Source organism: Salmo salar, chromosome ssa02 (assembly GCF_905237065.1).
Source record: "Salmo salar chromosome ssa02, Ssal_v3.1, whole genome shotgun sequence".
Taxonomy (NCBI): Eukaryota; Metazoa; Chordata; class Actinopteri; order Salmoniformes; family Salmonidae; genus Salmo; species Salmo salar.
The window spans coordinates 15,555,041-15,577,802 of record NC_059443.1 but is presented as its reverse complement, the minus strand read 5'-3'; the positions used below and the strand labels follow the sequence as shown (position 1 = coordinate 15,577,802).

General features: G+C 45.9%; 3 protein-coding genes across 8 annotated transcripts; 1 reads left to right on the top strand and 2 right to left on the bottom strand.

Annotated features, from left to right (window-relative positions):
- Positions 1-292: 292 nt before the first annotated feature.
- On the bottom strand, positions 293-12,364 carry tmem67 (transmembrane protein 67). Of its 2 annotated transcripts, XM_045712861.1 has the most exons (28): positions 12,118-12,364; positions 11,587-11,675; positions 11,142-11,232; positions 10,946-11,045; positions 10,724-10,790; positions 10,552-10,623; positions 10,207-10,269; positions 9,923-10,077; positions 9,650-9,758; positions 9,475-9,561; positions 9,101-9,166; positions 8,859-9,012; positions 8,658-8,778; positions 8,457-8,562; positions 8,323-8,379; positions 8,130-8,228; positions 7,857-7,955; positions 7,078-7,167; positions 5,773-5,872; positions 5,529-5,674; positions 5,158-5,298; positions 4,983-5,063; positions 4,719-4,835; positions 4,479-4,595; positions 4,080-4,187; positions 2,744-2,846; positions 1,003-1,145; positions 293-915 (listed from the first exon to the last, which is right to left on the bottom strand). In XM_045712861.1, exons 1-28 carry the CDS (start codon positions 12,302-12,304, stop codon positions 835-837), a joined length of 2,949 nt encoding a protein of 982 aa, XP_045568817.1. In that variant the 5' UTR covers positions 12,305-12,364; the 3' UTR covers positions 293-834. The 2 variants fall into 2 exon arrangements, with proteins under 2 accessions (XP_045568817.1, XP_045568819.1); XM_045712863.1 differs by lacking the exons at positions 293-915; positions 1,003-1,145; positions 2,744-2,846 and adding an exon at positions 3,373-3,964 and having other exon boundaries at positions 4,016-4,187.
- Positions 12,365-12,398: 34 nt separating this feature from the next.
- rbm12ba (RNA binding motif protein 12Ba) lies at positions 12,399-15,218 on the top strand. Its single transcript, XM_014201948.2, is given in 4 exon segments — positions 12,399-12,545; positions 12,901-13,423; positions 13,426-14,192; positions 14,194-15,218. Coding segments are annotated over 3 exon segments (1,446 nt in total). The 5' UTR covers positions 12,399-12,545; positions 12,901-12,931; the 3' UTR covers positions 14,381-15,218.
- Positions 15,219-16,213: 995 nt separating this feature from the next.
- Positions 16,214-22,663, bottom strand: LOC106574428 (uncharacterized). Of its 5 annotated transcripts, none has more exons than XM_014150314.2 (12): positions 22,544-22,663; positions 22,211-22,298; positions 21,080-21,110; positions 19,499-19,582; positions 19,184-19,323; positions 18,942-19,067; positions 18,767-18,812; positions 18,572-18,667; positions 17,789-18,171; positions 17,594-17,698; positions 17,102-17,216; positions 16,214-16,985 (listed from the first exon to the last, which is right to left on the bottom strand). In XM_014150314.2, exons 2-12 carry the CDS (start codon positions 22,295-22,297, stop codon positions 16,942-16,944), a joined length of 1,257 nt encoding a protein of 418 aa, XP_014005789.1. In that variant the 5' UTR covers position 22,298; positions 22,544-22,663; the 3' UTR covers positions 16,214-16,941. The 5 variants fall into 5 exon arrangements, with proteins under 5 accessions (XP_014005789.1, XP_014005815.1, XP_045568875.1 ...); XM_014150340.2 differs by having other exon boundaries at positions 17,126-17,216; XM_045712919.1 differs by having other exon boundaries at positions 17,126-17,213.
- Positions 22,664-22,762: the final 99 nt, after the last annotated feature.

The window sequence follows — 22,762 nt, the reverse complement described above, 5'->3', positions numbered from 1 at the left end:
AGGAACAGGTGAATGGAACCTGCTGGCTGCAGCTCCTACTGGCCCTGGAGCAGAGCAGAGCTGGGCCTATTCTGTTATCTAGTTTTATAGCACCATAATAAGGTCATCACACTTCAGCAGAAGATATGTTTGCTGGCACGTTAGGTTAGTAATTGATGATGCCACTACAGCAGCCAATAGCTAATGTGTGGATGGTTTTAAGTACCACAATCCTTCTCTCTTCTACCTTCACCTCCCTCCATCTTCTCTCTCTACAGGGCCAATAACAGAGGAGGCGAATGAAGAGACAATATGAAATCAGACACATTGCTTTAATTTTTAAAAACATATCACAAAGAAAAACTGAATTACAAAATGTACATCATCGACCCTGTGAAGAACATGTACAAAATAAATGTCTAAACAAGTAGAAAAGCATTTGTCCAAAAAAAAGAAGCTGCAAAAGCTGTAAACAAAACAATTAAACCGTGCTAGTCACACAGCTACCAAGGCTGTTACATGCTAACAGGACATGGCATACTATAGTCTATACCACTCAAGCTCATCTCTGGACCAGCTCCACTGCTTTTTTCCAGATTTAGAGCTGGGACACCAGGTGGGTGTAATTAATGATCAGGTAGAACAGAAAACTAGCAGGCTCTGGACCTCGTCACACTTTTTCTCCATCCCTAGCAAACACAGCTGATTGATCAAATGTCATTGTAAACTGAAGATCATGATTAGTTAGCTGGAGTCAGGTGTGTTAGCTGGGGCAAAACTGTGACACCAATCAGGCCCCCGAGGACTAGAATGACCTGCGCCTGGTCTATACTTTCACCATTCTGACAGCAGAAACTAGATAAGGAACCTCTGGTCCACCAATGTTTTGTTGGCCAGGTTTCTCCGCCCAATACCGTTACGGATTAACCGAAAGATCTAGAATAGAAAATAAATCAAATGTTATTTTTTGCTGTTATACAACTAACACAAACAAACAAAGACAAGTACACCCACAATACTGACCATTTGCTGGAAGTATGTGAGTACGCCTGCCAGTATGAAGCTCTGTGCTCCCAGGTCGACCACACAGAAGAAGAGCGTGTCAAAGATCAACAGAGTGGCTTCGTTCCCATAGAACAGCACGTCACTGAATGAATGGGACTCATCTGTCAGAGTTTAATAAAGACATTTCAGAGGTCATACAGCTGTAGAGGCTTGTTCACACAGACCACACCACCATTTATCTGCAGCCCACACAGTGTGTGTAATGTAGTAATATAGACAGCGTATTACTGTTGTATCTGCCATGTTTTGAGATATATACAGAACCAGTCAAAAGTTGACACCTACTCATTCAAGGGTTTTACTTTATTTTAAAAAAATTCTACATTGTAGAATAATAGTGAAGACATCAAAACTATGAAATAACACATATGGAATCATGAAGTAACCAAAAAAAAGTGTTAAACAAATCAAAATCTATTTTATATGAGATTCTTCAAAGAAGCCACCCTTTGCCTTGATGACAGATTTGCACACTCTTGGCATTCTCTCAACCAGCTTCATGAGGTAGTCACCTGGATTGCATTTCAATTAACAGGTGTGCCTTTTTAAAAATGTATTTGTGGATTTTATTTCCTTCTTAATACATTTGAGCAAATCAGTTGTGTTGTGACAAGGTAGGGGTGGTATACAGAAGATAGCCCTATTCGATAAAAGACCAAGTCCATATTATGGCAAGAACAGCTCAAATAAGCAAAGAGAAACAACAGGTGTGCTTCACGGTGGGAACCACACATGCGGAGATCATCTGTTCACCTACTATGCGTCTCACAAAGACATGGCGATTGGAACCAAAAATCTCAGATTTGGACTCATCAGACCAAAGGAAAGATTTCCACTGGTCTAATGTCCATTGCTCGTGTTTCTTGGCCCAAGCAAGTCTCTTCTTATTATTATTTGTGTCCTTTAGTATTGGTTTCTTTGCAGAAATTTGACCATGAAGGCCTGATTCACGCGGTCTCCTCTGAACAGTTGATGTTGAGATGTGTTTGTTACTTGAACTCTGAAGCATTTATTTGGGCTGCAATTTCTGAGGCTGGTAACTCTAATTAACTTCTCCTCTGCAGCAGAGGTAACTCTGGGTCTTCCTTTCCTGAGGTGGTCCTCGTGAGAGCCAGTTTCATCATCGTGCTTAATGGTTTTTGCAACAATTTTCGGATTGACTGACCTGCATGTCTTAAAGTAATGATGGACTGTCGTTTCTCTTTGCTTATTTGAGCTGTTCTTGCCATAATATGGACTTGGTCTTTTACCAAATAGGGCTATCGTCTGTACATCACCCCTACCTTGTCACAACACAAATTATTTGCTCAAGCGCATTAAGGAAAGAAATTCCACAAATTAACTTTTAACAAGGCACACCTGTTAATTGAAATGCATTCCAGGTGACTACCTCATGAAGCTGGTTGAGAGAATGCCAAGAGTGTACAAAGCTGTCAAGGCAAAGGGTGGCTACTTTGAAGAATCTGAAATATAAAATATATTTTGATTTGTTTAACACTTTTGTGGTTAGTACATGATTCATATGTGTTATTTCATAGTTTTGATGTCTTCACTATTATTCTACAATGTAGAAAATAGTCAAAATAAAGAAAATCCCTTGAATGAGTAGGTGTGTCCAAACTTTTGATTGGTACTGTATATACATATAAACTATTGAAACCAAGATTGAAAAAGCAGTGAGGGAAGGTTGCAGCATAACCGTTGTAGAAGATGCTCTTGTCCATAGGCTCCATGAACTCCATCCCTATGACTCTCTCAAAAAACAGTTTGTCTCTCACAACATATTCCATGTCCCGATGGGCCTACAGAGAATACAACATAACATCAGGTAAGGGTGTGTGTGTTTAACCGATGGGCCTACAGAGAATACAACATAACATCAGGTAAGGGTGTGTGTTTAACCGATGGGCCTACAGAGAATACAACATAACATCAGGTAAGGGTGTGTGTGTTTAACCGATGGGCCTACAGAGAATACAACATAACATCAGGTAAGGGTGTGTGTGTTTAACCGATGGGCCTACAGAGAATACAACATAACATCAGGTAAGGGTGTGTGTGTTTAACCGATGGGCCTACAGAGAATACAACATAACATCAGGTAAGGGTGTGTGTGTGTGAAAATGATTAGAACAGATCCCAGGAAGTGACTCATGGTGTGTTGTGTGTGTTTGGTATGTTGATATCTTACATGGTCTATGACAGATCCTAGGAAACGGTTCATGGTATGTTGATATCTTACATGGTCTATGACAGATCCTAGGAAACGGTTCATGGTGTGTGGTATGTTGATATCTTACATGGTCTATGACAGATCCTAGGAAATGGTTCATGGTATGTTGATATCTTACATGGTCTATGACAGATCCTAGGAAACGGTTCATGGTATGTTGATATCTTACATGGTCTATGACAGATCCTAGGAAACGGTTCATTGGTATGTTGATATCTTACATGGTCTATGACAGATCCTAGGAAACGGTTCATGGTATGTTATATCTTACATGGTCTATGACAGATCCTAGGAAACGGTTCATGGTATGTTGATATCTTACATGGTCTATGACAGATCCTAGGAAACGGTTCATGGTATGTTGATATCTTACATGGTCTATGACAGATCCTAGGAAACGGTTCATGGTATGTTGATATCTTACATGGTCTATGACAGATCCTAGGAAATGGTTCATGGTATGTTGATATCTTACATGGTCTATGACAGATCCTAGGAAATGGTTCATGGTGTGTGGTATGTTGATATCTTACATGGTCTATGACAGATCCTAGGAAACGGTTCATGGTGTGTGGTATGTTGATATCTTACATGGTCTATGACAGATCCTAGGAAACGGTTCATGGTATGTTGACATCTTACATGGTCTATGACAGATCCTAGGAAACGGTTCATGGTGTGTGGTATGTTGATATCTTACATGGTCTATGACAGATCCTAGGAAATGGTTCATGGTATGTTGATATCTTACATGGTCTATGACAGATCCTAGGAAACGGTTCATGGTATGTTGATATCTTACATGGTCTATGACAGATCCTAGGAAACGGTTCATGGTGTGGTAGGCTTTGGTGCTCCGGTCAAAGGGGTGACCCGAGGCTGCGTCCACCAACCGCGACGGTCCATTTCTCTGTTAGAGACAAACACAGATATACCTTTGAACAAGGTAAACATTTCCATGCCCTTGAGTGTACCTGACCCATTGAACTCTACGAAGTAATCTGAAATTGCAAATCATGAAATGTGTTGTAACCTGAAATAATATGAAAACTACATTTTTAAAAGCTTCAGACAGAGGCACGTTCAAAGTGCTACAACGTAACAGAATATTCTGATAGAAACACATTGCATAGAACAGACATGAATATCTTTCCTGTTGATTATGATGATCTCAAACACACAGACACACACACAGCCCCACCCTGCTGAGGGGCTCCAGGATGCGGTCGTACTGCAGGCGTAGGCGGCTGGTGATGGAGATCTGGAAGGTCTGAGTGTCTGTGTTGGGAAGGAGACCTCTCTGACCACACAGAGACTCCTACAGGGAGAGAGAGGGAGAAAGGGTTGAATAGCTTTTTATATCGGAACGAAATACACACAAGCACACATCCCAATTCCACACCCTCTCTCTCTCTCTGTCTGTCTCTCTGTGTGAACATACGGCCTCTCTCTTGAGGTTGATGTTCATCTCCTCCATGTTGGTGTCAGCGTGGCCGTGGACGGAGCGCCCGTGGATGTAGTAACCAAAACACCTGTGGGACAGCAGCAGCACCGAGATCTAAGACAGAAGAAAAATGTTCTTTAAATGACTGATCGCATTAAAACAGCAGCAGTTCATCATCAGCCCATCTCACTTTTACAAAATGTGCACGGCAGCTGAGACACACACACACACACTGTGCATGCTGGTGAGAGTGATACTCACGTTGCTGATGGAGCATAGGTCCACAAACTGACGGATCTTATCCTCCACAAAACGCTCATGGAACGCAGTGAAGAAAATGATCTGCAGAGAGAAAGACAGAGTGAGAAAGCCTGTCCAGAGACCCACTCTGGTAACAGGTCCGACCAACGTCTGCAGTTCATAGGGGTGTACCTACCTGCAGCAGTCCAATGCAGAGCCAGAGTGTGGCGGCCAGGCCATAGCGCAGCGTCAGACTGTAGGGAGGGGAGTAGGACTGAGGGGGGCGCTGGAGATCTGACCAGGGGTCCCTAAGGGCCAGACTGGAGAAGCCAACCACCTAGATACACAGGGAGAGAGAAAGAGAGAGCAACAGAGTCAATGAGAGAGCGTTAAGAAAGTGATTTGAAATGTATCAGGGGAGAGTGCTGACATTTCTCTGATGGGAAAGAGTCACAGAGAGAGACAGAGGGAGAGAGGGAGAGAGAGAGACAGAGAGAGGGACAGACAAGGAGACAGACAAGGAGACAGAGAGAGACAAGGAGACAGAGAAAGAAGACGTGTGTGTACCTCCAGTAGGAAAAGCACAGCCATGATCTGGAAGGTGGGGCTGATCTTGCGTATGGTCTGAATCTCATTCCACTCGTTGGCCACAAAGTAGGTCCTCCAGATGCTGACAGGAGAAGGGTTGTGCTTCGCCTCACCGATGGCATTGCCTGACAACAACCCAAATCATGGTCACTTGTAATTCAGAGAGACAGAGGGGTAAAACAACTTTCAGAGAAAAGGGGAAAGGTGTTTTTTGACTACGTACCCTGGATGGTCTTGTTGGCTTTGCCACGCGGTCTCTCCCAGTCGATGAAGAAGATATCCACTGACAACTGCTGGATCAGCTTATGGAGAAACTGCACAGTCTGGAGGACAGGAAGACCATTTAGACCAGTGGTATTCAAACTTTTTCAGCAGGGATCCCATTTCTATCGGCAGAATTTCTCGTGACTCCACCCCAAATCTAATGACCGATATCGGCCAATAATTCCATCGCTATTCGATGAATAGGATGAAAAAGGCAAATATGTTCCTTTTCCCCCCCAACTTTATTATTAGGATTAGGAGGCTCCAACACAAGGTTACCACAGGAAAGTGGGAAAATCACTTCCTCAGCAAAACCTCTCACTGTCCAAATCGGCATGTGCTTCAGGGAAGAGAACAGAGTTGTGAAGTAGTAGATCCATGAACAACTGACTGCTCAGCTGCAGTGTTTTCCCCGTAAAACACAAGGGTTATTCTTTGACTGTGCATGTTTATGTTAATGTTATGTTCCGAACGTTGGGTCAGAATCTGTGTGTGGGTTTGGGTGTGTGCGTTAAGTCATGTGGTGTTCCTAGGTGTGGATTGACGAGGCATTCAGATCTTCTATTATGCCATTGGCACCTTGGGAAAAACTGTCAGAAAAATATAGTTTATTCTCCATAAGATTTGTTTCATGAAATAATAGATAATTAGGATCCTTGGCATCCTAACGATGATAGTCAGAGGAGTTGGACTGCAAGTTTCAACAGATTCATCTATATTAACACCAGCTCTATTTTCCTGACAGTTTTCCTATGGGTGTGCCACAAAGCGGTATCCTTAGCGTTGGCACACAAAACAGAAAAGTATTAGGATTTTGGAACTAGATGTTCATGCACATGTTTGAGGACGTTACATCATGTTATCCCCCCACCAGTGGTGAGAACCTGTTCTCGCTCTTATTATCATCTTCTATGCCTTAGTTGGTTTGAACCAATTTATATACTAACACAACCTTAAACATCTGTAAATGGACATTTTACATCAACAAATAACACTCAATTCATTTTTATCTCTTACAAAATTAGGAGAACCAATATAAATAATTTACTAAATCACATTTCATTTTTCAAATAATCTGTACTGTAATCCCCCCGACCCCTTTAAAAAAATATATATATAATACTTTTTTTTTTTACGGCGGCGACCCCACTGCAATTCCCCCACGCCCACACTAGGGGTCGCTCCCCGACTTTGAATACCACATTTTTGGACAAATATTAGCATACACATAACACAAGCTGTCAACCGGGTGGGATGGCCTCACCTTGAGAGCGAAGGCACAGCCCACATACGCCACAAACCTCTCCTCCTGCAGACCTGGTAACGGTAGCAGCACTGACACAAAATGCTGGGCCTAGACACACATACACACACACGTTTGCATGTTTAATGTTCTTGTGTGGGAGGGGGAGAGGAAAGGAGGAGGGGAGGAGAAGAGAAAGACTTGCCTCCACCGTCTGAGTGTGCAACCCAGGAGAAGAAAGAAGAGAAAAACCTTGAATAAAATCAGAATCGGTATAAACAGGAGTAAAGACCAGAGGTCAGAGCTAAAGGTGTACAAGAGAGGGAAAGGTCTGTTAGTGTGTGTGTGGGGGGCTGTGGTGTGGTGGGGGGCTGTGGTGTGGGGGGGGGCTGTGGTGTGGGGGGGCTGTGGTGTGGGGGGGCTGCGGTGTGGGGGGGCTGTGGTGTGGTGGGGGCTGTGGTGTGGTGGGGGCTGTGGTGTGGGGGGGGCTGTGGTGTGGGGGGGGCTGCGGTGTGGGGGGGCTGCGGTGTGGGGGCTGTGGTGTGGGGGGGCTGTGGTGTGGGGGGGGCTGTGGTGTGGGGGGGCTGTGGTGGGGGGGCTGTGGTGTGGGGGGGCTGTGGTGTGGGGGGGCTGTGGTGTGGTGGGGGCTGTGGTGTGGGGGGGCTGTGGTGTGGGGGGGCTGTGGTGTGGGGGGGCTGTGGTGTGGTGGGGGCTGTGGTGTGGTGGGGGCTGTGGTGTGGTGGGGGCTGTGGTGTGGGGGGGGCTGTGGTGTGTGTCTGTCTGCGGGGGTCTCCGTCTACCTTATAGAAGATGAGCCAGTACAGGCCTGTTCCCACGGTGATGAAGAAGAAGACGTTAGCCAGATCACCAGCGTAAAACAAAAGGAACTTCAATACGGTCTGAGAGCAAGAAAAAGAGAGGGGTGAGAGACAGAGAAAAATAGAGAGGGAGAGGCAGAGAGAGAGAGAGGTCAGGGAAAATATATGACAAACATACAATCAATGGAATTCTACATTTAAATAAATGCATTTGGGTGTTTAAAGGTTAGAAGTCAGGGGTTACAGGTCAGGTACCTCCATGTCAATGAGAGGAGAGCCAATCCTCCTCTTCCAGCTGGCTGTCTTCACCAGGGAATACAGAACAGAAACGCCACCCAACACACCCAGGGCGATCTACACACACACACACACTAATCATTATGGTCTTCACTATGCATGCAATCGCAACAGCATTACCCTTCTCGTTCTCTGCCCCCTGGTTACTCACATCAGTCTTCATGTGAGCCTCAGTCTGGTCCATCTCATATTCCACAGCAAACGACACCTAGAACACACAGAAGTTACAGTGGGATCAGGGATGTGTGTGTGTGCTGTGATAGGCGTGTGTGATGTGTTACTCACAGAGACAGTCTGTGTGTTTGGGGCAGTGATGACGACGTCTGAGTAGGTCACAGAGAGGAGAGGAGGGTACACCTGTCCCTTCTGAGTCCCTGGCACCAGCTGAAACCTATGTCACAAATACACACACACGTTTTCACACCCTGCTAACATTGATGAATGCGTGTAGTCCTACATGGATGTGTGTTTGTGTGTGCAACTCACCCAATCCTGATGCTGCTTGCGATGCGTATGACTTTTGGCAGAGAGCCGAGGCTCTTCTCTCTCCCACTCAGAGTGTCCACCAGTAACACACGTCTCGATAGGTACCAGTCGTTCAAGTTACCTACACACACACACCAGTTATTCAAGATACTTGTTGAGGGAGAAAGGATTTAAAACAAATGTACCCCCTCCCACATTCACCCCGGTTGATGAACTTCCTGTTGTATTCTTGGTTGAGGTTGCGTGTGGGGAGAGGGAGCAGTCTCCTGTCCTCTCCTCGGCTCAGATCCACAAACACATCGTAGAATAAAGGCTCAGCATAAACACGCAACAGGTCTGCTACGGAGAGAACACACTACACACACAGATGTAACAGAATAGACGGATGAGTACCGGAACCTATTTCAGTCCAAGTCAAGCACTGGATAGAGGTAGAAACTCACAGTCTCCTGGTAGGCCGTGCCAAAGGTGTAAGCTGCCTCCTGTCTCCTGGCGGTGTCTGGACAGAGCTGGGAGAGGAGACAGTCACTTTCCTCATGTCAAAACTAATAATGATAACAACTGATCTATGACTGAGCTGTATCATGAAACACTGGCGTCTCAACACTGGAACCAACAGTGTGATGGAAAGAAGACCACCTTTAGGCTTGTGTGTCACTCAGGGCTCTGCTCCCAACCTCAGGTCGTTACAAATATTACTACAGTAGACAGCTCAGCTTGAAGGTCAATATGAATGGGAGTCATTATGAGACTGCAAAGTGTGGCAATGCAAGACTAGCCTTCACTAGGCAGGCTCAAGATTAACTTCCTGTTTTACCTGCAAATTGTTTCCTCCCACTTTCTCCCATTGGAGGAAGTCTCCTCTGGCATTGTAGACAGCAGCCACTAGGTTGATGTCTGTATTCTGAGAAAGAGAGACAACGCACGTAGAATCGGAGTGATCATCATAGGTGTTATGGTAATAGTGTTGGGTCAATGTGTGTATTACGGACCCTGCTGCGTCCCTTGAAGCTGAATCCAGTGGGAAGTGGCTCTGTCTGCAGCACGCGGTTGGCCAGACCCGGCTGGTCCCCGTAGTAAAGCCATGGGAGATTGGCTCTCCTAAAGCCACAGGGGCAGGAATGGACAGTTCCATTGACTGATCTACTCCAGATTTTACATCATTGGTTGAAAACAGTGGTTAGAGACTCCAGAGCAAGAGTAGATCTTCAGAAGATGTTTTAGGGGTTATAAGTCAGGGGTCAGGAAAAGGGTTCGAGGTTTACCAGTAGGATATGTCCTGTGTAGATCCCAGGGCTGCGGTAGCTCTGAAGATGGTGTTGTAGAGACCACAGGCATCGTTGGCCACGCTGCTGAAGGAGTGCATGTTCATCACACACATGTTCCCCAATGCCTGGCATGCTGTCAGGTTAGTATACACCTGTACAACGCACACATACCAACACGGTCAGGTCAGAGAACACATGCAGCACCACAAACACGGACAAGTGCACATAGATCGTCCAGGGACGGAAAGGTAAACAGGTATTTGAAAGATTGTATATTTTACCAAGCAGGCAGCTGCTGAAGAGTAGAGGTTTGTGGAGAACCATGCCGATTGCACAGGAAGGGACTACAGGGGGAACATACCAAACAGTGTTACAGTATTACTATAACTCCACAGTCACATAATTACAGCAGGCTCACTGATGCTCTGGGCCCAGTTTTTAAAAAATTACAGTATCTACCTGGATTTGCCTATCGGATAGGATTAAAACAGAGAAATAGAATGAATACAACGGAATACCCCATTCAAGTAAATTATTCGTTCTATTTCTATGCATTTAATCTTATCCGATAGACAAAATCCAGATAGATAACATTTGAAAAACGGGGCCCTGTTGTGTTGACTTACCAGCTCGGCATAGTTGACGTTTGGGTTCACAGCTGTAGGGAGGTTGTTGGGAGGGAAACACAAACCTCCAGCCTGTAAAGAAAGACGACATATGATTCACGGATGCTCTAGACTTGTATTTCATTTTAAACCCATACATGACACACACGCGTATTATAGAGGGTGGGCTCACCAGGATGTTGGAACCACACATACAGGACTGAGAGGTGTTGATGAGGGAAGCCTGGCATCTCTGACACCTGGCAGAGTCAGACAGAGACAGAGTCAGACAGAGTCAGTCAGACAGACAGACAGTAAATGGTTCAATCAGCAGAATCTTAACAAGTCATGCCATCTGAGAGTTTAGAGCAGAAATATCAGTTGTTCTGCAGGAAGACTTGGCTGTGTCTGGTACCTGTCTCCGTAGCTGTCAGGGGCTGAGAGGGCAGGTTCAGCTCCGTTACACACCTCACACCTGGCCTCTTCCAGAGGGTTCCCCTGGACATCCCGCTCCACTACAGTACAACAATACAGCATTAGCATCACATAGCGCCGCACCATAAACACCATCACATCCCCTGTAGACGTGGCTCCTCCAGCTGCTGTCTCACCCAGTATACTCCCAGACGGGCACTGACAGGTTCCCTGCTCAGTCAGACTGCCCGGACAGAGGATACACCCATAGCCATCCTCTGTTACTGCCTACAGGAGACAGGCAGAACAACACATGCAGTTCAGCACCAGTGGAGGCTGCTGAGGGGAGAACAGCTCATAATAATGGCTGGAACGTAGCAATGGAATGGCATTAAACACATAAAAAACATGTGTTTGACGGATTTGATACCATTCCACTTATTCCGCTCCAGCCATTACCATGAGCTGTCCTCCCCAACTACGGTGCCACCAACCTCCTGTGTTCAGCACACTTCCCAGGACAATCTGTATTGACTGAGACCTTTAAACTGGTCGGTGAATGATAAGTAAATTGAAATAGCGGATTTTGTAATGCATTATATGGTGTGATGCACTGTCTAGCAGTACGGAATAAGAACATACCGGTTTTTGTAGTGGACACTGCTGACAGGTGATGGAAGCTCCGTTGGTGGCGAGAACTCTGAACCCAGTCACACATTCACAAGACAGACCTGATGAAGAAGGAGAGGGTAATTGGTTAACACAAGAGATTATAACAGTAGACACAGCTGTAGGTTACGTTGTAAACCATCAGTGCTCTCAGCAAACAATACCTGCAGTAATCTTATTGACTGATGAACCAGCTAACATAGTCTACATATAGGACAATGCAACTAGCAGGCCAGTTTAAACTATATTAGCTGCATTATTATCCAATTCTAACCAGCTAGCTAGCCAGGTGGTTTACTGCAATACATTCCTCCCCTATGATTCGCTACTGCTATATTTAAGTACTATTTAGCAAAGATGGTTGAGCCTGTTCTATTCTTACACGTAACGTTTTAAACAAAGCGATTGACTCTACAACAAACCCGGACTGGAGTCGATTAGAGTACTGCTAATTAGGTAGCCCGTTAGTCACAGTATAACCAGCAACACCACTGATAAACGCACCAGTTGCACTCGAACTCTGGTTCGGACCGCATTTCACACAGGACTGACTGGAGATGTCGTAGAACTGTTCCACGCCGCAGTCTGAAGGACGCTGAAACGAAATCGTAAACTGCTGGGAGTGAAGTAGGTTTGATTTTATTGTTAGAAATAGTGCCAATCCGCACACAAGTAACTTCCCCGTTGCCATGGTAGAGAAACTGACTTCCTGTTATTTTACCCACAACCCCTTCTGTCTTTTGGGGCGTGTGCTCGCGCCACTTTTCTCGCGCCTCCCTATTTCCCCATAAAATGCGCGCACAAGGCAGCTCGTGCACAGTTAATGTGGTCGGGCTCGTAAAGGGACAACGTTTTGACCTATCATCATCACATAAAATTACGATATAGAGGCTAAAATACAGAGGAGCCAGAGTTGTTATGGTTTTCATCTGGTAAGTAATTTGAGGAGTTGAGCTGTTTACCTTTTTAACTGAAATATTCTTAAATGTTTCGTCTTACAGGGCAGGCTAGCTAGTCTCATTTCACAGCAACTGTGCCTCCGGGCTAACTAGCTAGCCAACCAGGTGTTCATCATAATAATGTACCGCGTGCCAGCGTTCATCAGTTGTGTTGTTGGTTACTTAATTAACGTGTTTAATTTCTATGGAAATTTGGATGTTCCTAATATAAGTAAAAATGAATGTGCCCATTTAAATGTTTATCCTTTTGTTGCTGTTCTTAATGTATTAAATAACTCGATTTCAGCTTCATGTTAAAGACAGATTTTTTTTTTGTATCTGTTTCCAGATCTCTGGTTGCCAGATAAAAGGAGTTAAATATGACCATAGTACTTCGGTTGCAGGGTCTGAGTATTGAGGCCGGGACTGAAGACATACGCAGATTATTTACCAATTTATACATCCCAGAAGGTGGTGTATATATTATAGGAGGACACCTTGGTGAAGTTTTCATTGTGTTCACTACAGAGAGAGATGCCCAGCACGCAATGAGGCGCTCTGGAACTCTTCTTAAAGGGTCTCCGGTGACCCTACATATTAGTAGCATCGCAGAACTGCAACGAAAAATAGAGTCCAAACTACAGAGGGAGAAGCTCCTTCCAGTGCTGTTACCTGAGAAGAAGCCTTTGCTGCCCCCGGCAGTGCCCTTGCCCGACCCTGCCACAGCCCTACTGATCGGCCTTGTTGCTGTTATCAAGGACTGCAGTCTAATCGGCCAGGAGAGCACAACAAAGCAACAGCAGCACCTGGTCCTGTGCTCAGGGCCGATAGCCCAGCTGTCGGTCCTGTGCTCAGGGCTGATAACACAGCTGTGCCTGGGGGTGAGCTAAGGAGACCAGAAGAGGCTTACAGGCCAAGGCCAGGCTACGTCAGGCTCTTTGGCCTGCCAAAGACTGTCACCAGCCAGGAGATCTGCCACTTCTTCAAAGGCCTGTTGGTCCAGGATGTGATAGCTAATGTGAAGCTGGGTGTGAGACAGGGCTGCCTTGTAAAGTTTGGGCATGCCCAGGACGCATGTGATGCTCTAAGCTTCAACCACCAGCAACTGGGCCGCATCAGCGTGGAGGTCCGTGGGGCCTCTGAGGAGATGTGGAGCTATGCCATCCAGCAGTGTCAGAACCCTTCTTATGACCCCTTGGAAAACCCCTTGTATAGGCCCACAACCCAGAGAGAAATACCCTCGTATACAATCCAGAGAGATGGACCCTCATTAGAATCCAAGGAAACGCAGCACCAGGAAAGGGCAAGGCCCTCATACAGAACCCAAAGACAAAGCTTGTATGAGCCTGACAGAGAAACACACAGGACCTGGGCCAAGAGGCGCTCTGAGGACAGGTCGCTGTCACGGTCACCGAAGAGGCTCAGATCCTGTGAGTCTCTTTCACCGAGCGTGGGTCAACTGGGTGACACCATGGCAACCCCAAGACAACACCAGCAGTGTCAGAGCGAGGAGAAACATCAGATTGGGAGACCCAGGGTGAGACCGTTTCCCACAGCACAGACGTGTTTATGTACGAAACCTCCAGTCAGACGTGACGAAAATGGAAATAAAATATTTTTTCTGCGACCTTCCTCTGACTGAACAGTTTATCTACATTCTGTGTGATCAAGATGGCAATGGCATCGGTGAGGCTGTGGCTCAGTTTAAAACGGAGGATTTTGCCACACAGGCCCAGAAACGACATGGCAAGACATATATGGGGACCAGAGTGCTACTCACCTGTATCAGCTTCCAGCAGATGGAGGACATCTTGAAAAGGAATGCGTGAGGAAAGACGACCTACTCATATTTACATTTGTCATTTAGCAGACGCTCTTATAGAGCGACTTACAGTAGTGAGTGCATACATTTTCATACTATTTTCTACTGGTCCCCGTGGGAAATGAAACCCAAACCTTAGCGATGCAAGCGTCATGCTATACCAACTGAGAAATAATGGACAACTGTTGACCAGAGCCACATGGGGATCTGGTTGGAAGTAGTGGACTCTATGGGGATAGGGTGTCATCTGAGATTGTCCCTAAAACTCATAAAGATGGCACTTTAGGACTGAGCTGTCACTGGAATGAGAATCCTTGAGTTGTAGTGGCTTTGAGAAGTGTTAACCCCATACCCTCCAGTCAGTCATCAACAGTAACATTTGGACAAGTCTAAACTGGATATGAGTCAATATCTATTGTTATTGAATGATTCTAACTTTAATTTCAAGACCTCCCATGGTATAGAAACCCTTTAATATTTCTATAATACCAATGGCAGTAAATCATTCTACACCTAAACTGTTTAATTATGCTAGTATGTCAATTCACTGCGTTTATGGTAGATTTAAGGTCAACTTGAGAGCCAGCAACATTTCTCACACAGCTGGAGAAGCATAGATGACACCACTGGAGTTTATTTTCAGTTCCCTATTTTGTTGGATCAGATAAAATGCAACTCATGGAATCCCTTGGGTGATGCAGTTCCAGTTTTACATCGAAGGAACAACATCCTCCATACTGTGCATTTGGAAAGTACTCTAAAATGGATTAAATACATTTTGCCCGTCACACACAACCCATATGGACAAAGCGAAAAAGTTTTTTTTTAGAAATGTTTGCAAATGTATTACGAATAAAAAAGCATAACTTATTCACAAGCATTCAGACCCTTTGCTATGAGACTCAAAATTGAGCTCTGGTGCATCCTGTTTCCATTGATCAACCTTGATGTTTGGAGTCCACCTGTGGTAAATTAAATTGATTGGACATGATTTGGAAAGGCATACCAGTCTATATAATGTCCCACAGTTGACAGTGCATGTCAGAGTAAGAAGTTTGGAACCACCAAGACTTCCTAGAGCTGGCTGCAGTCGGGGGAGAAGGGCCTTGGTCGGAGGTGACCAAGAACCCGATGGTCACTTTGACAGAGTTCCTCTGTGGAGAACCTTCCAGACGGACAACCATCTCGGCAGCACTCCACCAATCAGGCCTTTATGGTAGAGGCCAGACGGAACCCACTCCTCAGTAAAGGCACAAGGCAGCCTGCTTGGAGTTTGCTAAAATGCAGCTAAAGGACTCTGACCATGAGGAACAAGATTCTCTGGTCTGATGAAACCAAGATTGAACTCTTTGGCCTGAATGCCAAGCGTCACATCTGGAGGAAACCTGGCACCATCCCCATGGTGAAGTATGGTGGCAGCATCATGCTGTGGGGATGTTTTTCAGTGGCAGGGAGACCAGTCAGGACCAAGTGAAAGACAAACGTAGCAAAGTACAGAGAGATCCTTGATGAAAACCTGCTCCAGAGTGCTCAGGACCTCCAGACTGGGGTGAAGGTTCACTTTCAACAGGACAATGACCCTAAGCACACAGCCAAGACAACCCAGGAGTGGCTTCAGAACAAGTCTCAATGTCCTGGAGTGGCCCAGCCAGAGCCCAGACTTGAATCCAAAATAGCTATGCAGTGATGCTCCCCATCCAATCTGACAGAGCTTGAAAGGATCTGCAGAGAACAAGACGAAACTCCCCAAATACAGCTTGTAGCGTCATACAGAAGACAACTCGAGGCTGTAATTGTAGACAATGGTGCTTCAACAAAGTACTGATGTAAAGGGTCTGAATACTTATGCAAATATTTCAGTTTAATTCATCTGCAAACATTTCTAAAACCTGTTTTTACTTATTGGGTAGGTGTGTAGATTAATACATATTAGAATACGGCTGGAAAATGTGAAAAAGTCAGGGTCTGAATTCTTTCCAAATGCACCATACATCCTGGGATTCCGTTCAGGCCCAGCCACTCAGAATGAGTTTATCCCTCACAAAAGGGCTTTAATACAGACAGAAATACTCCTCGGTTTCATCAGCTGTCAGGGTGGCTGGTCTCAAGACGATTCCGCAGGTGAAGCCAGGTGTGGAGAAAAGCCCAACTCAAACAGCAGTCAGTACATCAGTAACCCATTTGCCACAAAACATCTGTTTCCCTAAACATTACACTTGTTTTTAATCAAACACTTAATTTCTAACAGACAAGATTGTCCAAGAAATCCCAGTAAAAATATGCCAAAATCACATGAATACAGACAATGGTGAAAACTAAAAGTCAAACTTTGGTCCAACCTATTCATGTCAAAATAAGTTATTTAAAACAAAGTCTGCACTAATAAGTACACAATTATATCAGAGTTTCTGCTTTGAAGGAAAATTATAACTATAAAATAAAAATCCTCTTCAGTGGCTAGACAGACAGCTGCAGACCCCATGGACTCAGGGTATATCTTGGGGGTGAGGCGGAGGTGGTGGATGGGTTACCCCAGGAAGATGGATGTGTCACGTGGGGATGGATCAGTTAGTTGTAGTACCTGGATGGACCATCAGAGTATCTGGAAGGGCCTGCAGAGAGGAGATAAAATAGATGACTGATGTACTGTAGATTATTTCTGAACCGAACTACAGCCATAAAGAATGGATGTGTGTGTATTTAATTTGTCAACTGGGGCCGTGCGTACCGGAGAGGTTCCCAGAGAAGCCACCTGAGAAGCGGTCACTACCGCTAGACATTCTGGGGGAATCGGAGTAGCTCGTGGAGCCCAGCGACGAACCGCTCTTCATACTAGGACCCTGCTGGACACAAACGCACATACACTGAATCAAGGAGAACAAAGGGGACAAACTACTGAGGAATTATTTGTGGTTTCCTGAATCACACCATCTACCTTACGACTGTATGGGAGTACACAAGGAACAGGTTTAGCCACAGTAAGAATGTGTGCTGTCAGATCACATAAGGTTCTAGAGCACTGCCTTGTACTGCCATAATCAACAGCAATAAATCACTGACTCAACAGACAGGAAGTGGGTTAAAGGACTGAATCAAGTGACATTTATCCTCACGTCACCAGTTCCTGTTGCAGGAAGCACCTGAGAGCTGCTTGTTGCACTGGTATTGCAGCTGCCAGAGCACAGGTGTGTGTGTGTGTGTGTGTGTGTGTGCTGCATACCGAGGAAACATTCCTAAGTCTGTAGTCCATTAGGACATCCGTCAGCTTCTGTGTCACCTTCAGCACGATCTGAGCATCACCCTCGTTCTCGATCCGGAAATTGTCCTACACACAGGAAACAGACCATCAACACACACAGCATGTTTAAATAACATGGGAAAGCATAGTTTCACACACACACACAGTTCCACTCACCAGGTATTTGAGCAGTGTTGACGGAAGGCTGCTGGTTTCAGGTACCGCTCCCATCAATCCTTGGCCTGATCCACTTCCCATCTGTCCCCCACTGAACTCATCAAGGTAGCGGCTTCCCGGACTCTCCCCCAACAGCCCCTCCTGGCCAAAGCCTCCGTCCCTTCCCCCTCCCAGCCCAAAGCCATCGGCTGAACCCCCCAGCCTCTGCCCCCCAGTATTGTCAGGGTAGCCTCGGAAGCTCATGTCCCTTTTCTGGAAGGCCGTAGAGGGTGTGGAGCGAGACAGGGGGTCAGAGTAGCCCCCCATACCGCCCATGGGGTAGTTGAGGAGGCCGCCTTGGAGAGGGAACTCCCCTGGGAACAGAGGCTCTGCAAACCTGCCACCTAGAGGGAGACAAAAGACTGCATTTGGACTACTACACAACACTGCATCCAAACATAGACCAGTCAAGCACACAACAAAGGTCTTATCACCTCAGCAATCTCTGTTAACCCAGAAGTAAAATCTCAAGTAATTTGGACAGCTGCGTGATTATTTATACTTGTTTGAAATTGCAACAAACTCAACTAAACCCCCCTAACTTGAGGCGAAGCAGGTTAAGCACCGGCTTTACCCAATAAGGCCAAATAACCAGTGATGAAAAACAAAACCAGAACTAATGCTGCTCGGATCTCACGCATCATTCAGTCCTTGCAGATTATCTCAGTCTACATTCAGAATCTGTCCACGGGAGATTATCACCTCAGAGGCAACCTTACACTTCTCCCCCACACACGCTCTCACCTGGTTTTGGTCCTCTAGTTCCCATCCCTCCTGGCACTCCCATTCCTCCTGGCCCTCCCATCCCTCCTGGTGGCCCCATGTTGGGGATTGCTGAACCTGGGACGACAGGGAGATATGTCAGAACCACAGTACATTTAAAAACAGACTGAGCACAATGAGATTCAGACAAACTTGAGAATAAACAGAAAAACATACGTAGTCCTGCAAACGCTTGGACCTCACTGGGCTCCTTCAGAATCACCTGAAAACACCGTACAGAATCAAGTCAATAACCAACAGCACCAGATAGTTTCTTCTCCCCCCCGACGCATCTCAATAGTCTGCCGTGTTTTCTTTTCCTCATCCATAGCTTTCTGCTCCTCCTCCTCACCTTTAGCTGTCCCCTGCCCTCTGCCTTCTCCAGCTCTGCTGCTGCTTCTTTCACCTTCTTCCTCACTTCATGGTCCTTTGTGGCAGCATCTTCCTCAAAGGGCATCTTGGCAGGATGATTTTGCTTCTGGAGAACAGATGAGACCATACAGTTACACAGCATCATAACACAGACCTGTAGATCCAACAGCCTTTTACAGGGACTTTTACGGTGAAAGTTAAGTGACACACACACGGCCTCACCATGTATCTGAAGGAGTGCTTCCAGCCCTTGATGTGAGCCAGCATGTCAGTCTGCAGACGGCTCACCTTGCAGAGTTTACACTGGTAATGGGGCGGGACTGACTTACTGGGGCTGCGGTACTCCCACACATACTGAAGACCTGCAGAACATGAGTGACAGCTCTAACAACCATGGGCAATGAAACATCTCAACAACCAATCATAGAGCCCCATGAAGCCTATATTAGTGAGAGTGCAATGGAGTGACTTGACTTAAATCTCTTGAACCCTTTGGGGCATAGGGATACTTCCATGGTGCAATGAGTAGGTACTCACCAATGACAGTCTCACCAGTGATGGCCTTCAACTGTTTGGTCAAGGTGGGGATGGTCTGCACATTTCCCGCCTTGGTGGTGAACACTGGGAAACGCACAGAAGTCAACACAAAGCACAAACATGGCAGAGACTGCATAATGAGATCGCCATCCTGCCCACGGACAGGTGAGACCAAAGGGTCCACACATCCAGTCATCTGACCAGCAGACAGCCAATAGCCGTCTGCATACTTCAGGAAGTGAAACACTGCAGGTATACTTCAAAAGAAGGTATAGCTTTAAAAAGGTCACTGCATTCCTTACACAAACCCCCAGTCAAAAGACTTGTAGTGGAGTTTAGAGGTCCTTCATTTACTGAACAACAGTTAGAAACACAACCCCTGCTCTTCTGAGCCTCTGAGGTCCTGTTTCAAGGTCTGGTAAGAATCCTTACCATTTGTGCGCTGGTTAGGTTCTGCTAAAAACAGATTGGTTGGGAGTACTGGAATCTCCTGCTCTGGCTGGTTATCAAAGTTGCTGGTAACCAAAAATAACTTCATTTGATTCGCTGTGTGCAATTCGAGCCCCACCGTCACAAGATCATGATTCATTAGAAGGTTGCCTGGAAGGCTCACCAGGGTCTGTTTCGTGCCAGGGTTATAGTACTGACCGCTACACAGAAGAGAAGCTAATCTGAGGTATGGAGGCCTGCTGAAAACCGTGGGGGCTGCAGTTCTTCTGCCCACCTAGACACAGGTCAGAGCTGGGCTATAGGATTCTCTCACTCCCATCAGGCACTCCTCCATACCTGTGTCCAATCAAAGCAGTGAAACACTTGCATGGGCACAGAAGGTCCCAGCCCCATTGGCAGACAGTGAGTTGAAACACTTCCTACTCTTTGAGGGCCACAAAGGCCCTGAAAGAAAATCCCGCTGCCAGCATCCATTGCCCATCTGAACTACCATAGGCCTATGAGGCCACATTTTTGTGCCGGGGGCTGATAGCCCTAAATTACATTGGGATGTAGTATCCCATCTCATCCACCACCAATGTGTAGCACCCAACTGGGTGATGCACGGCAGTCATTTAGGCCCACAACATCTGACCCAGACAGGATCCTTACTGATTTGACTTGCACCAATATGGGGCAACAGCTCTACAGGACTGCAGAGAACCTGCACACCTATGAGTTCCCTAGAGTTAGACATTCTTCTGAGAGGACAGGTTTCACGTTGTGGTTTCTAAAGTTGTTCAGACTGTAAATCATGGACCAAAGTGTTTTATGATATAAAACTACTTTTAATGCATCTAAAAAGATTTGTGCACATTGTATCAAAGACAGACCCCCCAAAAAGTCATTGAAATGAACACTAGGGAAAGGCCTTTGTGAGCCACACAGCCTAAGCCTGTGGACAGTGACTAAGTTCACTGGCATTTACATCAACCTCTATCTAAGAGGCAGTGAATCTCAGACGCAGCCCAGAGCCCACGCTTGGACTTGGCCCCTGCCCAATCAGCCACCAGCAAAAAGGCAGGAGGATGTGAAGTCACAGCTCCCAACCTCCTATCAGAGGCAGTGATGCTGTGTGGAGGCAGAACTTACCTATGTCAGCAGAGAAGTTAGGCTGCTTTCTCTGTCAGTTGGGATAACCAGGCCGAAGGAGAGAGAGACAGAGAGGCATTAGTGAGACTGGAGGAGGCAGCAGAGGGGCAAACCCCACTGCACTGTTCCCCAAACAGTGGGTCAGGATCCCCTAGAGGGTTGCAGCTTAAGATCGGGTTCTGGATAGAAACATTGGTTTGGTTTAAGCAAAAGCTTCAGGTGGACCACAGCAGAGAAACACATTGGAGAACCCAAAGTCGCTCTGGACAAGAGCGTCTGCTAAATGACGTAAATGTAAATGTACTGCACTCCTGTCTCTATGGAGAGACAGAAATGTCATTTCAGCCTCTCCTCCATGACCCTGTCAGTGACATGAGAGAACTCTGAGCTGTCACTGACTCTGCACCGTACACATGCGCTTTACCTTGAAAGGAAAGTACAAGTACTCTAGTCAGGTGTTCCAATCAGAATATATATCTGTCACAAAGGCATCATAGAACCAAGCTGCCAGTGAGCCCTAGTGCTAATAGCTCAGCAGGAAAATAAAAATGGTGTTATGGGGGCTGACTGCCCACTGAATAGAAAGACAGCGATAAAGAGGGCATGATATTCCCCAGAGAAAACAACCAGCCCTGTTACCCTTGTTAGTTGCAGCCCTTCTACACTTGGTAACAGGGTTATCTGGAATTCCTGCGGCCCACAATAAGCTTTAGCATCTCGTAGTCAATGGGTAACTCAGGCCCTGATTGAGGGGCAGTACAGCAGGCTGCATCTCCACAGAAACACTTAGTCTTAGGAGACCAGAGAGCACTGGTCAGTCCCTGCTGCTCCAGCAGTGTCCAGTGTCTGTGTCCAGCCAAGGGCGGCTAGTAAAGATCCATACCACTTCCTCTGCACAGAGCACTGCTACAACTTTAGGAATGAAACCGGTTAGAAGACCATACGACTACGTACACAGTACTCTCAAAACCACCGTTTTGGAATCCTCTTATCACAATAGACACTATTCAGGATGGATTAATTAACCTCATCTGGGTTGTAAATGACTAGTAACACAACTATAATCCTAACCGGTGGCAAACGGCATAACTGGGGGCAATTGGCATGATTACCATGGGAGACTGAACTTACCCTGTTGTTAGCCCCTCCATTAGCGTTCCTGAACCTCTTCTGTGGTGGAGCGCCATAAGATGGCCTTGGATAGTTGCCTTGCTGCATTCTGAGGGTCATCACAAACAAATAAAGACAGCGTTTAATATCTAGCTATATGGGTCACATTTTTTTAGGGCGACTAAGAAACAACGCAGCTGGCCTTCTTTTGGGCAAAACCACTTGGCCACGCACAGTGTAAAATATGGTGATTAGCTAGCTGTAGCCACAATATAGTAACGCTACCCGGACAACGTCCTCCAGGGTTACTATATAATAAATACGGTGTGGTATGAGTGACATGAAATACTCTACCTGAAAAATTAAGATTCGCTAAAGCAAACCAGAGCGGGGTGAATTTTGAGAGTCAAGAAGAACAACTAGCAAATTGACGCACGCGCAATTGTGTATATCTTTATAGAAAGACCCGTGACGTACCTGATTTTGTGAGTCTATGCGTTTGCCTGTGTACTCGAACTCGGAAATTTGAGTTCAAATGAATACAAAAATATTAAAAGATAATAACGACATACA

What these genes read in the sequence shown, in the direction of transcription:
- tmem67 (XM_045712861.1), bottom strand. Translation starts at nt 12,304, where the DNA reads ATGGCAACGGGGAAGTTACTTGTGTGCGGATTGGCACTATTTCTAACA. An exon ending in TCTGCATTGGACTGCTGCAG is followed by an intron (nt 5,064 to 5,157) that starts GTAGGTACACCC and finishes TTCTCTCTGCAG; the next exon opens with ATCATTTTCTTCACTGCGTT. An exon ending in TCCTGGAGCCCCTCAGCAGG is followed by an intron (nt 4,188 to 4,478) that starts GTGGGGCTGTGT and finishes TGTCTCTAACAG; the next exon opens with AGAAATGGACCGTCGCGGTT.
- LOC106574428 (XM_014150314.2), bottom strand. Translation starts at nt 22,297, where the DNA reads ATGCAGCAAGGCAACTATCCAAGGCCATCTTATGGCGCTCCACCACAG. An exon ending in TAACTTCTCTGCTGACATAG is followed by an intron (nt 19,583 to 21,079) that starts GTAAGTTCTGCC and finishes TGCGTTTCCCAG; the next exon opens with TGTTCACCACCAAGGCGGGA. An exon ending in AGCACTCCTTCAGATACATG is followed by an intron (nt 19,068 to 19,183) that starts GTGAGGCCGTGT and finishes TCTGTTCTCCAG; the next exon opens with AAGCAAAATCATCCTGCCAA.